The 17,806-nt window shown below is 43.0% G+C and overlaps 1 protein-coding gene across 1 annotated transcript in view; it reads right to left on the reverse strand.

The window, feature by feature from the left end:
- Positions 1–14,264, reverse strand: part of FOXP1 (forkhead box P1) — an 18,664-nt gene extending 4,400 nt beyond the window's left edge. Inside the window, exons 1-6 of the mRNA XM_010082420.1 lie at positions 14,024–14,264; positions 13,857–13,933; positions 13,109–13,210; positions 8,299–8,420; positions 6,140–6,209; positions 2,574–2,740 (exon numbers count right to left, since the gene is read on the reverse strand). Of these exons, the coding sequence (XP_010080722.1) occupies positions 2,574–2,740; positions 6,140–6,209; positions 8,299–8,420; positions 13,109–13,210; positions 13,857–13,933; positions 14,024–14,264 (779 nt within the window). The remainder of the gene's footprint in view (positions 1–2,573; positions 2,741–6,139; positions 6,210–8,298; positions 8,421–13,108; positions 13,211–13,856; positions 13,934–14,023) is intronic.
- Between the last annotated feature and the right edge of the window lie 3,542 nt (positions 14,265–17,806).

Here is a 17,806-nt window from a genome sequence, read left to right on the forward strand (position 1 = left end):
ACACAGATTCCCCTTCTTTTCACATCTGAGTAATTCTTTTGTTTGTCCACTCTGGGAACAGAGGAGTTTTTAATAAAGCTGACTGTTGTTTAAAGCCACTGAGTTCTGGTGGTGCACACAGCATGGAGTAGTTTGCTTTGTGGCTACCTTTGGAGCATATCAGGATGAAAGTGTTATGTCCCCAAGCTGTAATTATGCGACTACTTTCTAGTGTTTCAAAAGGAGGGAGGGAGAAGGGGAAAAAAAAAAAACCCTAGCTGTGGTTCAATGTGTCATAAAAAGGAAACGAATGAGCAGTAATAAGACTTCAGCTAAAGTGTTAGACTTCTTAGCTGTCATGTTAACAAGGTCCTTTAAATCTTACAATAAAGTTTAAAGCTTGATTTATTCTAATATACTGAAATTGTTTAAAAAATAATTTGCATTATGACAAGGAAATCTGTTCTGAGAAAAAAACCGAAAATGTCATTAACAAAGCAGGCTTATGGAAAATAAGAGGTTGCACAGCATCTGGAAATCTGCTGTTGACTCATGATTTTCTTTAGTAAACAGGGTAAACCCCACAACGTGTGAATGGTGTTCTGGCTTTAGATCCCTTCAGACTACTTAGAAACATCATTTTAATGGTGAAGCTCAGAGGCTGGCATTGGAACATCACCCAGCCACATTTTACTTAAGCAAAAAGAAATGTTCGGCAGAGAACACATATATTATCAATTCTGAGAAAATGAAAACACTCAGGAAACAATCATTTCCATATTACAACAGAAAATTGGATTTTCTGGTGAATAATGAAAATGAGGCATCCCTCCCCCCATCCTCCTCTCTCTCCAGTATTTGTTCTGTGCCCCTCACCTTGGTATCAACGTGCTAAGAGATGATTATTAAGTGCAACAAAGACCACAGCTATGCACAGTTCTGGAAGATGTTCTAGCCTGTTTGAACTCGGTTATTTTTCCCTCCTCACAGTCTCTTCAAAGACAACGAAACCTTAGGTGAAATGAGAAGTGCATGAACTACACTAGCCTTGAACTGGCAAAAAAATAATTACTGGGATTAACGCAACATCATAAAGTTCATCCTTGTTAGGCCAGGAGAAACCCTTGGGAGAAGTCTTGTTTCTGGAGAAAAGCCACGTCCCTCCACTCCTCCTTCACACTGGCCCGACATGGTCACGGGCAGAGGATAACAGATTGTGACTCAAACTGCCTCAAGATGAATCCGTTTGTGAGAGACGGAAAGTGTGTCATGCAACGCTACTTTGGGAGAGATAATTAATACTGCACAAACAATCACGGGAAAAGCTAAACACATTATTTGAATGTTTTGAAGTAAATGGTAAAAGACAATGTTTAAATTAATTATTAATTAAAAATGAATGTTGCCATCTTTAAAGATTTTTTTTTCAAAGCACTCTGTGCACTGATTTAAAATGCTGCAATATCAAAGTACGCAGAGCCTCAGATTCCTTCGTGCCCCCTCCCCTCTGACAACACATTATGCAGGTGGGAAACTTTTTTGCCATTAAATGCTAATTAGTTTCACAACTAATTACTATTGTGGTATTAGGTTAATGTTTTTCTACTTTTTGATTTAGACTTACTTTTGTAAATCCCTTATTCAAATGACTTTGAAGTAAAAGACTATAAATTAGTTCCCTTTCTAATGCGTAATGTGAGCCGTGGCAAGTCAGCCGGTAATTTCACAGCCCTTTCGAGGAACAGAGAAAGGCAGCGTGGCTCTCGTGTGCAATCACTCACACAGGTAGCCAACCGCTCCACAGAGTTTTTAGAGACCTACAAGACTTATAAACTCTGGCTTCCTCACCAGCCGCCAATTACTTAGTATGTAATTTGAGGGGAGGGGGGAATTTACAGCTTTGCAGACTCACTCCATCACCCTGTAAATATCGAACACACCCATCGGGGCATCACACCCTTCCTGCCTTACCCTTTCCTGCGCTAGCTCGCTGCCCAGGTACCGTTCACGTTGAGCAGGGACAGTGATACCCCATTACTTCATGTGGTTATATATGCATTCATTATACTGCCGTCTGTTGCTATAACGCTCCTATTAATTTTCCTTTTGATATTTTAAGAGCAATCTATAAATCACACAGACCTTCACGTGTGCCATCGCTAATGCTTAGCCAAGACCGTTGTGTGTCGAGTGGGTTTTTTTAGACCTGCCAAACAAGCCCATTTCCCAGTTCTGCCCCACCGGCCATGCTTGTCGTGTGGACCGAAGGGGAGAAAAATCTCATTTTTTTTCCTCCAAGAAATGCAGCTGCCTATGAGATTTTGTAAGGTTTAAAGAAGAGAATTGCAAATGAGTTAACAACTTAATAGCTCTGTGTGCTTGTCGGACTGGATTGAGCTGATCGGTTTTATGTGGGAATTGGTAAACGGCCCTTTTATGTTCTAATCAACCTAAGCACGTCCCCAGATGGAGATGTCTACTCCTCCTGCTCCACCCATGAACCTCAGGAACCAACCGCAAAGGCCTCCAGAGCCACACTGCAGCAGACGGTAAGACCATGCCTAGAGCCACGCACGCGCCTCTGCCGTACTTACATTGCTTGCATAGGGGAACGTCCTGGACTACTGTCACTCCCGTTACTGTTCGTATGCTCCATTGCACCGTTAAGCTCTTCCCTCATCGCGTTGGCTAGATTGCCCAGAGTGGGATTTCCCATGGAAGCAGTAGTGTATAGAGGTATACTGTTCTCAGCCATTGAAGCCTGCCAGGGACACAAACAAATATATGAAGTGCCATGACTAACGTTTTTATACATTGCACAACATGCTCACTTATTCCAAAGCATTCTCCACATTCACATTATTTGCAATTACCTGTTTTTTAAATATTGTGCTTTCTGATAGGTATTACCCTGATTCCACCAAGGGAAATTTAACATCACTTACACCTGGGTTTAAGCATTCATAGCTGTACTGGCTTGTGAGAGGACAGAGCTTTCCATTCCCTACTTGGAATTACACCCCCTGGAAAAAATAATGTCGTTTTCCTATTTTCATTTTGCAAAATTATATTTGGGGCTTTGGGGTTTTTTGTGGCTTAGGACTGGGCTTGTGTTTTGTTTTTAATGAAATGGGGTAAAAAAATCAGAACTGGCTCAGCTGGTACCTCCTTCCTACAGAGCAAACAGGCACCAAGCAGGAGGGCAGCATTACTGAGTTTGGTTTTTCTTGTGACACAAGTGCAAAGCTGCAGTTAGCACTAACTGGATAAGTCTGAGTTGCAGTGATCTACCCAAGTCTATGTGAAATTTTTTAAGCCTCAGCAACTCTACTCTCACCTTAGCTATTACAGACCTGACCATTTTATTTTGATAATGGAGTTAACTTTCTAAATGGAAATCTTTGTAGGAAGAGAATGAACTGTTAAATATTCTCCTTCTGATTCCCACCGTTCTGCCTGCTAATATTTACTGTGTGTCAGCATTAGCTCATGTTGACGGCACAGTCCTGTGCCGGGTGCAGCAGCGGTGGGAGCGCAGAAGTCCCGAGCCCCAGAGGAGCCCCGTGTTCGGTGGGGACAGGATGCACGGCTTTCCAAATCCGTACCGCCCAGGTACTCGAAGGTCATTTAACCATTTCATCCATCCCATCGGATCCGTCTGACATCACCCGCAGCTCTCTGAGCCGTGTCAGTGCCGGGCAGCCACAGACACTGGCTCGGTACTGCTCGACCTGCGCCGGGGGGAGGTCAGCTGGCGGCGGAGCCAAAAAAATCCATCAGGCTCCAGGTCTGCATGATGCAAACCCTGCCCATGGGAGGGGAATTCACGAAAACCCACTCCCTACCGAATGCTCTAGCCTGCTCCTAATTCATGGGACAAAACTCCTTGTTTGCTGCCAGCCGAGCTGGCAGAGTTGTTCCCAGGCACAGCTGGAGACTGGGCAGGGGGGAGACGGGATGGGAAGGGGGGGCAGGACCAGCCCTGACTGCAGCATCTTCAGGAGCATGGCCCCTTTTATTCTTCCTCACGTTGACCTCTCCATGTGCAGCTCTATGTGTCACACGTGATTACAAAACCTATTCTAATGGGGAGGATTATTTTTATCTTCTTGATTCAACAACCGGCAAACTCATTGTGATGAGGGGATGCAAAGAATGGGTCACATTTCCTGCACTTGGCAAAATAATGACTCAAGTTCTTCACCCATAGTGATAACTTGTAATCGCACTAAAGCAATTTACTGGGGGAGAGGTGGGACATGAGGAATATGTTACAAAGATGAGAAAAGGTGGGGGGGGGGATGGTTTTTTTAGGAGCCGCTGCTGACCCACTGGGAGAAGAGAGTTGAGGGCTGGAGCCCCCAGACCTTCTGCACACGGAGTGGGGAGAGAGCTGTTTCTTCTGCACTCACAGGGATGCACAGAGAGCCAGTCTTTGCAGGCACCCGCAAAAGCCAGGGGAACATTGCTCGTTAATTATTAATCAGACTTAACATAGGCACTGGCAGGTAGAACAGCCTAGGAGGAAGGTTCACCAAACCCCTGTGTGGCACCGAGCATCCGCCAGGATTCTGCCTCCAAAATCCAGTGGAGGGGAGAGGAGCAAGGAAGCTGCTGGTGTATTTTCAAATTTTCAACCTAAACGAGAACCTGTTTCAGTGTCATGAATATTGCTCACCCCCATTTATTACAGGGGCCACATGAGTGGTACCGTATCTGGCCCAGGCTCTTCTCTCCATCAGCTCTGTTCGCACGATGCTAAGGGGGGGCACAAGAACATGCCACTGCCAGGGAAGTGGGAAATGGAAACAGTTTGGAGGTTATCACAAAAGACAAGAATGGATGGAGATGACGACAATGACACGTGTTTCAGAAATAAAACATGAACAGTTCCGTATAATAAGCATATTAATTGAAATTAGTCACATAGTTAACAATGTGAAGAAATGGAGGATCATTTCGTTTTTGCCTTTCAGCCTCATGAATGCAAAATGTGCTTGTAATCTTAATACTATCCAAGAGACAAAGCAGTCTTTAAAAATCACACTTCACAAGACTCAAGGGAAAATAAGTTACTAATGAATGGTATTTACAGTTGCTTCATTTAAACATGCTTTCATTTGCTTTTCAGAAGTTACTGCATTAACTCAAATAATTAGAAGAAATGCAGAATATCACTTTTCTCCTAATAATCTGTTTCTTGGTTCTGAAAAGAGAAGCCTGCTAAACCTTCCACAAAACATGGTTGCCCAAGCAAACACACATAGCCATCAGTGAACATCTCGAGAAGCGACCCTTAACGAACAACAGGGGGGTAACCACGCACGGTGTTACCTCCAGGATGAATTCACACTATATGGACCAGGCTTGAACCCCCACATAAACACACACACACAAATTCAGGGCACGGTATGGCATTTGTACCCTTGGGTCATATAGCAAATACCAACTTTACCTGGGGTTCTTGAGATGGACTTAGGAATTTGTGGAGAGGGGACAAAAAAATGCCAACGTGATACACAGGACATGGAACAGGGCTGGAGATGCACACACTTCTAGGCTGCAAGTTATTAATTGTGCGCTGACACTTTGTGTATTTCTGCATCGTGAAAACACTGAATTTTTGTCTTACAATTACAGCATGGTCTAAACCAATAAAAATGATCTTTTTTTTTTTTCTATAGGAATTGCAACGTTTATTTTTTACCAACAATAGGAAGATATGCAAAAATAGCCCTTAAAAGAAAAGGGGGAAAAATGATCTGCTTTCTCTTTAAACCCATGAACAATAGAAGGTCACGTGCCGCAGTATCCTATCATTCAGCACATTAATAGCTGTGCTAGAGTAATTACACTTGTGGTATTTTTGCCTCAAGTGAAATTCTGAAATAAGAGGATGGAAATTATGATACTGCTGATAAATATTAATAAGTGAACTTTTAATTTTTTTGCCACAATATTCAAAATGCTAAGCATCTAGCTAATGCTGAAGCAGCCTGATATGTGTTTGCCTCCAGGGACTATGATGCTTTATGCACTTAAGAAAAAAGTTTAACGGAATTAAAATTTAATATCTAATTAGAGCAAGGCTAATATATTTTGAAATGAGTGGGGAAGACACACGCCTCTGTTGCATATTTGCTACAGTCATTAATCTTACCTGTAAAGCAGCATTGAGAGGTGTGCAGTAGGTGTGGCTGGTCTGTATGTTTTTAATAAGAGAAGGGTTACTGCATAAGAAAAACATAAAAAGGAGAGTTAAATGCAACCAACTTCTGTGCGAGCATTTCAAGCATGTAATGCTTCCTCCCACACCAGAAAACTAGAGCTGAGTTTTTTCCACACAAGTTCTCTTTCGTTTCTCTCTCTTTTTTTTTTTCCATTTATAGAAAATAGCTAAGTTTTAGTCTATGGTTATCATATTTGCCTTTACTAAATAAGGAACATCATTATCTCTCGACATTACCTCGCCATGTGTTATACTACCCTGCGTTAGTAGCACATCTTGGCATCTCTGCTCATTTTAGCTGTGTTCAGGAGAAATTTTCCAATATTCGCCGTGTCTGGGAGCCAGTTACCATGTAAAGGTCCATCACGAGGAGGCTATGATCAAAAGCATCGTGGCACATTTTAAACACTACTTCATGCAAATTATTCTCCAAGTCGCTGGCAGCAGAGTCCCTTGCAATGGAGCAGAGACAGGATTTGAGCCACGTTATTTCCTGCCAGGCAAATGGGGAGGGGTCCCGGTGAGGGTCTGCCTGCGCCATCACCCCCAACAGTTTGGGACTGGGGGCATGGACCCCGCAAAACACCACACTGCCCTAAAGGCAGTTTTAATAAAAAGTATTCCAGTGTGCTATTATGGAGCCTTACTTTAGTCATCTGAAGTTTACATAAGGGGCCAGATTCGAGGAAAACGAACACTAAGCGTATCTGCTTTCTCTTTAGCGGCATCTAAGTATCACCGGTTCCACCAGAGGGGAAAAAAGAATGTAAAAAAAAAAAAATCGCTGAATATGAACTAGATAAAAAGTGCCAATGCAAAAAAAAAAAAAAAATTCCAAAAAGTCTTTATCACTTACTGGGCATTTTTATTTTTTGGGGTTTTTTAGTTTTTTTTTTTTCATGTGGGAATAAATCCCGGTGAGAAGAGTCTTAACTGAGTCCCTCCCACAGGGACCAGCAAGGATTAGTTGTCCTGGAGAGATGGCCTTCGAGTAAAGGTCAAAGAAAATTGCTTTGGGAACCCCAGGAATATTTGTGCATGGTTGTTATAGACACAGGATGGCCTGTTGATCATAATCTTTACACCTGGTCTCACTGCACTTTCAAACTTTTAAAAGTTAATTCAGCGTTTCTGTCTTACAAACACCTTGTGCTAGTTTGGATCACGAGTTGCAAAACAAGGCATACAACTGAAAGAAAAGGAAAATATCAGCATCAAAACTTATCTGAAGCCTTTCCTGACATATCTGTCTTCCTGACAGGTCTACAGCAGCATATCTGCACTAGCGCAGATTATTATTTTAGTCTACACTGCACTATAAACAAATGCTGTAACAAACATGTCAAAGTAGAATTATTGCTATAGGCATTTGGATTATCAGAGTAGGACACACAAAATACACATAACAACCAAAAATTTAGTTTCTTTAGCAGCAAAGGTGATGTCACTATTTCGTGAAATGCAAGTCTACATGAGATGGGTAAATCATGCAAAGCAAAGCAACAGCAGAAAAAAAAAATTAAAGCAAGTAAAAGCTCTTACTGTGCAACAAGCTCGCCAAAGTTTTCATCAGGGCAGTATTTTCGAGGACGGCCTCGTTGAATATGACGGCCACGTTTAAACTCTTCATCATCAACAGTCCAAAAGGACCCAAACTCATCCTCTACTCTGATAAAGCACTTATGCAGTGAGAGGTTGGTGCGAATGGCACCCTGGGACAAGAGCAGCAGCAAAGGAGATGAAGTGGAAACAAAGGGACACGGGATCGGGGACAGAACAGACATCAAATACAGGGAAAAGGAAAAAGAAAATAAAATGCAATAAGCATAAGCAAATGGTTTGTGAGGGTTAATATGCATTGCCACCTACAAGCTACTAGCATGTGATGCAACAAACACCAAGCAAGCAGGGTCAGGGTACTGGTGGGCATACAAACAGTAGTGATGAGATGTTTGTCTTGGTTTCCCTTAACTGAAACAATGCGAAACCACCTGTGGTTGGACTAACACCAGCTAGCAGCCAAAAGCCTCTACGTTAAACTGTAAGCATGATCCAAGCTAGGCTAAGAAGTTCAAACATGGTGGACATACCCACTGATCTTTTGTGGCCTTCGTTTTTGGAACTCTAGTTCATCCACTGTCCATACTGCCCCTTTAACGTTTTCTACTCGCACAAAACACTTGTGAAGACTAAGATTATGACGCACTGCATTCTGCAGCAAGTATAAAAGAGAAAACATTCAAAAACTTTCTATGAGAAAATGCTCATCATTGTCCAAGAACAGCAGCACAGTCAGCTTGACAGTCCTCATTTTGCAACGTTAAGCCCCTTGCCCTCCCCACACCCACTTGCTTTCCCCGGCTTTTTACATCTTATTTTTTGCAAAGACAAAATAAATATAAAAGCTTAAACCCCAGATTAGAAATTCAAGTTATTCTTATCAATTATCCCCAGTATGAATGAGAACAGCCATTGTTTTAAGCATGCATGTTGTATAATACAGCACATTTCATACAGAACAGGAGAGGAACATTGCTTAAACATTTTCAAAACAAATATCTACGCTCCGCAAAGAGAAACTTTCCCTCGCCTGGAAAAGAAAGCAGTTAGAAAGAACAGAAAGGATTTCACGTAAGGACAGACGGCTCGATTTAGCAGAGAGGCACTGGAGCTGGTGTTGCTGCAGTTTCCCACAGCTGGGCTAATGCAAATCAGGTGCTGAACCTCCTTCCACACCCCCAGCACCAACTGGGGGGCTCAGCAGCACCCCACCAGCCGGCACGGCACCGACTCCTGCCTCCACGGCTTGCTCTTATATGGAAGTTGGCTCCTGTTTCTGGCAGACTACTGTACTGCCTGATCTGAGCCTCTGCCAAGTGAAAACATGAGGAGGGCTCTCCGAAACAAAGTGATAATATCCCCGCAGCTCATCACCCAGAGGGACCTGGGCTCATGGCATCCAACGCTCAGATGTCCTCTCTGCAGCTCGGCGCCAGCGCTGGATGAGACCGGCCAAAGCCCTCCAACATGTCTGGATCTTTGCTGAAGCTGGACATAAAGAGACACCTCACTTTGTCACAGAAAGCTGTGGCTTTTCTGTCCCTATTCTTTCTAAAATGGTGCCAAGAGCCTTGTTATTCCTCAAACGGAGTGCCATGCTTCTTCCCTGTTTTATGAGTTTTCTGAGCAAATGCCCCACTACAAAGCCACTCGGATTTGTACATGGAGCTTGTCCCCAGCACTGCTGAAAGGGGCTCGAGTAAACAGGGAAAACAGAAGAAGCCATTTGCTGAAAATATGCAGGCGAACAAACTCCATCCATCATCACTGGCACCATTGATTTAGTCAATCTGGTTGACTCGTTAGCAGGCACAACGCCAGCCAAACACATGGCCTGGGTCTAGGCAACCAAGAGACGACAATTTTTTTTCCCTTCCTTCCGTCTTCTTCTTTTCTTTTTTTTTTTTTAATGAACATCGGGTCTGGATGGTGAAAGGGAGCTCTAATCACGAATGTCTAAATCACTGTGCAAACAAAGGGTATGCACAGTGCATTTGTCATGTAAATTAAGAGGCAGTGGTGTGTGTGTGTGTCTGGGAGGGGAAGTCTCAGAGTCTTTTTTTTTTTTTTTTTTTTTTGCTACTTTTCCATTTCTCTGCAATCTCTCACACAGTCCCCAGGTTTCCATCCCGGGTACAAGGGAAGAGTCAGGGCTCAAACTGCCTTTGCTCAGCAGATGCTTGAGTGCAAACATGTCTCCTCTGGCTGTGGGTTCCCAGTCCTGGCACTTTGGCTTTTCCACACTGATCTGCTTGTGAACTGCTCAAAAAATAAACCTTGAAGAAGCTTTTCCTCTCAGCAAGGCAGAAATCTAGCAGAAAGCCTGTCCATCAGGGCTACTCCCTTCTACCCTTCCTTTCTTCTGCTTTTATTTTTTAATGATTTTTTTTTCTTCCCCTACCACCTCTTCCAGATTTCACTACTTTGGAAATTTTTGGCAAAATCCATGTTGAGGTGGAGGAAAAACATGCAAACGCCCCACACCTTACAGGCTAAAATCAGCCAGCTCAGCAACTGCCGGGTGGGTGCCGCACCGGTGCAACCCGACACAGGGCTGCCGGCCCACATCTGGGTAACTCAGGCAGTTTCCTGTGAAAATGGGAACACTGACAAGTCTGGAGCAAAGCGTAAGAATAATAACGCTATTTCCCTTGGTGAAAGCTGATCTTGTAGTTCATACAGCCGTTGATCAAACGCACACAGCAAAGTTCAGCAAAGGGAGCCCTCGGAGTTTGTAAACAGTCTCTAAATACATGGTTGAGCAGAAATATTTGTGTTCTTTACATAAATTTAATGACGAAGAAATACTTTAGAGTCTGTTCTTGCTCTCTTGAAGTCAACGTGCAATTGATGGTTAAGGCTGCTGGATCAGGCTCTTGCGGAATACGTCGAGACAGACAACTTGAGTGTTTGCAAGACGTCCATGAAGCGTTGCCCTCGCTTTCTATTTTCCATGTGATCACTTATTTAAGGAATTCATGGCAGGAAAACATTGTTTTGTTTCTCTTGCCTCTGGATACTTGCTATCTAACAGTTTTATTTGAACAATACCCCAACGTTTCGGAGCCACACCTGCAGCCTGTGCCTCATGGCTGCGACTCAGAGCCAGCAAATTACTCCAAAAAATAAAAGCAAACAGTCATTGCCTCTGACCTGTCAGAACCAGTTCACAGTGCTCCCCCAGCAATCAGCTTAACAGAAAAATTAGGAGCTATTATTGTAAGATTATATATTTACCTTGTTAAAAATATTTGTATGCAAGCCACTTATGCAGAAAAATTACCCTGAGCATGCTTGAATGTAGTAAATGAAAGGGTTTGTTATTTTAATAACCGCTCAGGCTCTGCTGTACTGTATTTTGGGAGAGAGGTTCATTTTTTAAAGGTCTTTATTCCTGCACTCTTCTGTGTTTTTGAAAGAGGGCTCAGGGAAGCTTGCCCGCACCACACCCTGACCCTAAACTTGGGGAACGCTGACCCAAACGCCCCCTGAGCATTAGCTGAAGGTGAGAGCAAATCAGCACGTATATATTCAAATTATTCTGATTCTGCAATTAGCCCCTTGTGCTTGTTCTGCGCCCCGTGGGCTTCCCGTCATGCCAATCCAAAGCTGCATTTTCATCCCTGCTGTTCCTGAAGGCTGGCATAAATCTGAGCAGTCTTCAGCACAGAAACCTGCATTGCTTCAAGTGATTGTCGAATTTTGCTAGTGCTGGTGGAACTTGGGGTGAGGCTTTTCTTCCCACGTAAGTGAAGCGGGATCTGGACACCTGCGCAAGGTCAAGGTGTCCAGAAGGGGTCTGCAAATGGTACCTGCCTCCCCAGGACACACCTGGCCCTTCTGCAAGCCCCAGGGTCTGCAGCTCAGCCCCTCTCCTCCTCTGCAGAAGCACACTGTAATTCCATGTGGCTTCTGGGACTGGATTTTAGGTGATGCACAAAGCTATCTCCTAAAACTAGCCTCGTAGGAGATATGGCCAGAGCTGCCTTCTGTCACTGCGCCCTCCACTTCCCTTCCCTTTGCTGCTGGAATTAAATGGGGTTTTCAGTTTAGCACCCCCACCTGCAGCTGCTGCAAAGTCCTACTGGAACCACTCCAGCAACAAAAGACAGGCAGGTCTAAAAGGATCTTAAATCAGGGAAAGTTAATTTCCTTTCTGGATAGTAAGGAAGCTGCAAAGTGAAACACTGCTCATGTTTTCCAACTGCAGTGAAGAATCAAAGCAGCAATCACTGAGACTTTTCCTGAACCTAAGAGCTTCTAGACCAAGGTTGAAAATGTACAAAATTGGACTGGGATCTGAATTAAAAGCAAAACACGCTACTAAAAATCAAGCTAACTTCCAGGGACCCTTTTTAGCTTCATCCTCTGAAGGAATTAATCTTAAATGCAAGCTGAGACAGGAAAAACAGAAAGCTGATGAAACGGCTTGTATGGGACACATTCTTCCTACCTGGTCATTTGAAGTTGTTTGAGAGCAACAGAGCTGCCTAGATTAAGAGAGGGTCGAAGTACCAGGGATGCAATTTTTACAGTGATAAAAGATCCTATTATTTGATTCACTCATTTGTAATTGCACTAGCTTCAGAAGCCAGTGTGGCTATTACAATGGCATATACAAGGAAGGAGTGTCCCCCAAAATATAAAATAAAATTAACTCCCCAGACCTCTTATCTACCAATATCTGATATGGCTATGGTAGGAAATGAAAGCACCAAACATTAAGTTTGTCTTAAACACAATTCTTATTGTGGGGCTTGCTTCTTGCATATTATGTTCAATAAGCTTCTGCTGTGTAATTTAAAAAAAAGAAAGACATTTATAACAGATTTGTATTTGTAGTTGAGAGTCAATTGATTAAGGAAAGAAATCCAGTTATCTACGGATCCTAGGGAAAAAAGTGGTTGTTGTGATTACGGTCTGCATAACTAAAAGACAAACAGTATATCTTCTACTGACACAGTAACTTCACCTCTTTCTTTTTTTTTTTTTTTTTTTTTTCTTCCTAATTCGTTTTTTTTTTTTTTTTTTTTCCTCCTAATACGTTCCAGCTGAAGGGCTTGAGTTTCACTGCTAGCAGCAACCACACAGAGGAACTCGTGGCATAATCACAGAACATAAAAGCCAATAATGGGGATTCAATTAGTGGTTTCCAAAGGCAGAAGAATTTTTCTGCCAAATATCAAATTGTTCCTGCAGATAAGGGACCCAGCGAGTGTCAAAACTGCCGATCTAAATTTTCATGTCCACATGTCGTTACAATTTGTTATGTCATCAGCAATGTCTATTCTGCACATGTCAGTTATCAAAGGCAAGAGGCAGAGGCGGGCTAAGGCTTACCTTCCACGTCGCCGCGTTGCGTCTGAAGTAAGCAAACATTCGCGTGAACCAGTTGTAGATTTCATTTAGTGTTAGCTGTTTTTCTGGAGATTCGAGGATGGCCTTGTGAAGCAAAGCAATTGCAAGATCAGTTACGAGAACACCAGTACAAAATACACTCACAGTTTTACTTTACCAAATACAAAAAGGAAAGAAAGGAAGAAAGAAAGGAAAGAAAGAAGAGATTTGGAGCAAAAAATCCAAAGGAGGGTTTTCACAATATGAACTAAGATTAATGGCTGTATTTAACAGTTCAATGGCAAAATTCAAAATGGAATTATCTAATTGTTTTGAGTTTTTATTTCTGTTTTCTTACAGAAATATTAATTTATTAGTCATTCATAAAGCAGAATCAAAGAGAAATGCAAAACATTTCACTAGCTGATTAAAGCTCAGTAATTATTTAGAGCTCAGATTAATTCTAGGGATCAGAGATTACTGTAGCTTGTGATAATTGACTTGCCATCTTTAAACAGGCTCATTTTCACTGTTGTGTGAAATGAATTTCCTAATAATCACATCGTATTGTAATACTTAATCAAAAGCAATTATGTTATATATTGCAATTCTAAAAACCCTTATAGTAAAGGTTTGAGCATTTGAGCACGCTTACATACCAAAGGTTTGAAAATCTATTTAATCCAGGGTGTGCACATATAGGGAGATATTTTTTTTCCTAATCCAAATGCATGTGTTTGGCTCAGCTTACCTGTCTAATTAAAGATGCATACGTGAATGGTGGTCTAACTTCTGCGTTCTTATAAAATTCTTGGTTCTGGGCAATATCTGCTAAATAAGAGCAGTTGTTCTGTTATCATCACAGCCTGCTGCTGCTGGGCTGCGGGCAAAGGGGCTGTGCCACCAGAACCCCTTTACCTGAAGAAATGGGGACGTTGTATTTATCCGAGTACCGCCTCCGGATGGGTCCGACGTTGTGCATGCTCGTGGTAGTGATGACCGATGGTCCCTGCGTGACGGGAGTGATGGGCGCAGTCGGGGTGGTGGGAGTATGAGGTAAGCTCTGCGGAGACGCCTCGGATGCGGTCTTGGAAAGCGTGACGCTCGACACCAGATTCAGCTGCGGAGGGAAGGACAAGGATTTCATGACAAACGTCATTTCTGGCTAATTAAGGGCTGCAGAGAAAATTCTCGATAACGGGGTCTTCCTCAGTTGGAAGCAGACAACACAGCCCGAGCGCTTGCTTTGGCACAATGCGCTGTTGTAACCTCTCCATCAGGAGACAGTAAAGGGAAATAAATATATACATTTCCGGATAGATTTAAATAAAAGAATAACATATCGTGCTGCCAGAACTACAAATTGTGGATTTTTTATCTAAACCTTAAAACAAGATGTCACACAGTACATAATCATTTTAATATTTTATTTTAGTTCCATTGTTTCACAATCTAAACCCTGCACGTCTCTTATTTCCATGCTATCATTATGCATGGCTTCTAATCAATCTTCTTGGATATTTCATTGAAGGCATCAGGCTTAAAATAAAAGGCAAGACTTTCCTAGGACATACAAAGGAGAAACACAATCTCTCTCTTCAGCATTTGGGCTTTTTTCTTTCCCCCCCTTCTGTTCATCCATTTTAAAAGCAAAGCCCAGAACAGGTTAACACTGGAATAATTTAATTAATCACACTGCATGAAATACTGCAAGCGCTCAGCCCAGCAGAAGTGGCACCACTCTTTTTCTTTTCTCCTAGGATGGAAGGCATCAGCGTTACCTGCACGAAGCCCAGCCCCGGACAAATGGCAGCTTGCCACAGCAGGCTGTAAAACAACCGCCTCTGGGATTCTGTATCAAACCCAGCTCCAACTCAACTGTTTTCGATACACAACCCTATTTATATAACCAGCATCCACATTCCTCCCCGGCTCTTTCTTTTTGCCCTACAACGCCCTTTGAAAGACGATGCTCCGTTTCAATAGGTCACTCCCGCTGAAGTATTTTAAACAAACAATCCGATCTCTTAACTACAACATCAGAAAAGACTACCGAGAAAAGGGCTCTTTGACTACTTCCACATTTCCTTCCCTTAGGCATTTTTGTGAATAATATTGGTCAAATGCTGACCCCATTGAAGTCGGTAGCAAAATTCCTACTGAATTTAACAGGGCCAGAATTTTACAACTTTTGTTCGTGATTAAAATTCCTTTTTGCTGGACATGAAACCCTTTCAGATGAAGGCAAGGCACACCACTCGGCTATGCCTCCAAACATCTCATGTTTATCCATAAGGCACTGTATTAATTTTCTTCCTATGAAAGTAACCAGATAAGGAAACTCCTATTAGCATCCCTCATACAAGTTAATAGCCACAAATAACATTTCTTTCTTAACTAAGAAGTTTTATCTAAAACAAAGGCAGTGGAAAATAAAGGGCTCTAACATTACAGAAGGGATACCGACACAAAAAGCCCATCGCCCACAGAAAGGCTGCAGCTGACCAACAGTTAAATTATGATTGCTTTTCCCTCTCGACAGTGAGATGGAGCAAGCGGAGGGAACACCCAGCCCGGAATGCCCAGCACAGCCCAGTGCTGTGACGCTGCACCGGCAGCTCGAGCACTGCTCCAAGGGAAGGAGGTGATGAGCAACAGCAAACGGTGCTTCACCTTCCAGCAGGAAATATTTAACGCTTTGTGGCGAGTCTGGAGAGTGCGAACCCAGTGAGGGATGGTGAAAGGCGGTGAAATACAGGGACTGATTTCCCAGAGACGCCTGCACCGGTGTGAGCTGCTAACACCTGGAGGTGAACGCGCCTGTTCAAAGCCCCGCGGTGCTGGGTGCTGCCTCCACGTGCCGCCCACAACAGCCTAGTCTGCTTGTTGACTGGCGTGATTTAAGGCCATCAATTAGGGACATGTATATAGTAATGTCTCCCTGTTATCCATCTATCCATCTATTACATATGATAAAAGGACCAGTGACAATAATAACAGTACAACTGACAGGTCTCCCCATGAAATTAAATCTACTGTATTTTATCTCAGTTTCTAAATGGACATTTTAACAGTCCAATAACTACGAGCAAATCTGCATCAATTGTACGAGCCCATCTCTATCGCAGGCTCCACAGCCGGGCCCTCCCGTTGGAAAGATCACTGCTCCTGCTTCATCATTACGGCTCCAACTCCTCCATTTCAAAAGAGTCCCCTTCCTTTTTTAGTGTGGAAAAACTTAACATTTAATCTGTTTCTACTAGGAAACTGTGAGAAGGGATCCACAAAGGTCAGTGTTCCCTGCTTAAAGAATTTGAATTGAGCTAAATTTCTTCAGGCTTTTCAGCGTAGGTAGCAAATAGGAATAAACACAGAAGAGGATGAGCAAAGGGGGGGGTTTAACAGGCTTGACAAATGACACTGTGATTCACACCCACTGCTGGGCTGCCACTAATAAGCTACAGAGGAAGCAGCCAATCTCAGCTAATTACCAGATAAAATTGTATTGTAAGGACTCTAATTAGGAGATGCTTATGGAGGTGATCTAATGATTAAACGCTGCATCCGAGTGACCCCACCATCAATGTGCAGTGGTGCAAGATGTCACCGGAATATTTTGTAGAAACAGTAATTTTATTTCAAGGAGGGGAGGCAGTAATATTTGTAATAATGGCTACGAGGTAAACTAATTAAAAGACAGTTCCTAAAGGAGGACTGTGGCTTTGAGCAGCTGTGGCCGTTCCAAAACAAAGTGCCAAATCTCAACAGAGGAGCTGCAGTCAAGTGGAAAATTTCTGCCTGACCTCTGCTCTCGCTATTAATTTGCAGGAAAACTAATGACACATATACATATTCCCACAAAATTGTTCTAATTGCTAATTTGCCAAAGGAGTCCAGTTTCCAAATTAAACATGACTGCAGTCTGTGAGGAAAGAGAGAACAAAAAGCTGGAACGCAGCGAGTGTGCCGCGTTTCACCTCCGACGACCGTTTGTGAGCCTGAACCAACAAGTTAATGAAACACGACCTTGTCTATCGCTAGCGAAGTTTTTTTCCTTTTTCCGTGTTTTATTTGATGACACTCTCCTCTTCCAGCCAGGGTCTGATCCCTGCCGGTGATGTGACCAAAACAGAAGCGAGGGTAGAGGAGGAGAGGGCTGCGCTCCCTCCGCACACCCTCGCTGCTGCTTTCTTTGTTGCATCTGTAGCGTGAAGGCTGAAAAATGGGTTGTGAATTAGAGCAGAATAACAAATTATGAATGGTGTTGGTTTTGTTGCCATCTTGAAAAGCTAATCGGAATGGTAAACTATTAAATCTTAATATTGGCGTCACTTGGAAACGCGCAAGCGGCCGAGGATGATTGTGCAGGGCAAAGATCAGGGAGGGACCGGGCTGGGAGGGTTTCTCTTCCTGATGGAAACTCAACGTGGTTTCTCCCTGTTTGCATTTTCTATTTAAAAACAAGTTACTATGATTACAAAAGTTGTTTGTACTGGTATTTTGTACATCGCCACATACTGTAATTTTTTGGATGAGGTATGATTGCTGTCAGAGGGGACGGAGCCCAAGTCACAAGGTTAGCACTTCAGTGAGCAAGAACTCCTGCACTGCAATGAGACACAACGAGGGGTACTCTCCAAACAAGCCAGAGAGTACAGCCCCGGCACCAAAGAGTTAAATGTTTTTGTAATCGTTGTACTG

Source organism: Pterocles gutturalis, unplaced genomic scaffold (genome assembly GCF_000699245.1).
Source record: "Pterocles gutturalis isolate BGI_N339 unplaced genomic scaffold, ASM69924v1 scaffold31259, whole genome shotgun sequence".
NCBI classification, from domain to species: domain Eukaryota; kingdom Metazoa; phylum Chordata; class Aves; order Pterocliformes; family Pteroclidae; genus Pterocles; species Pterocles gutturalis.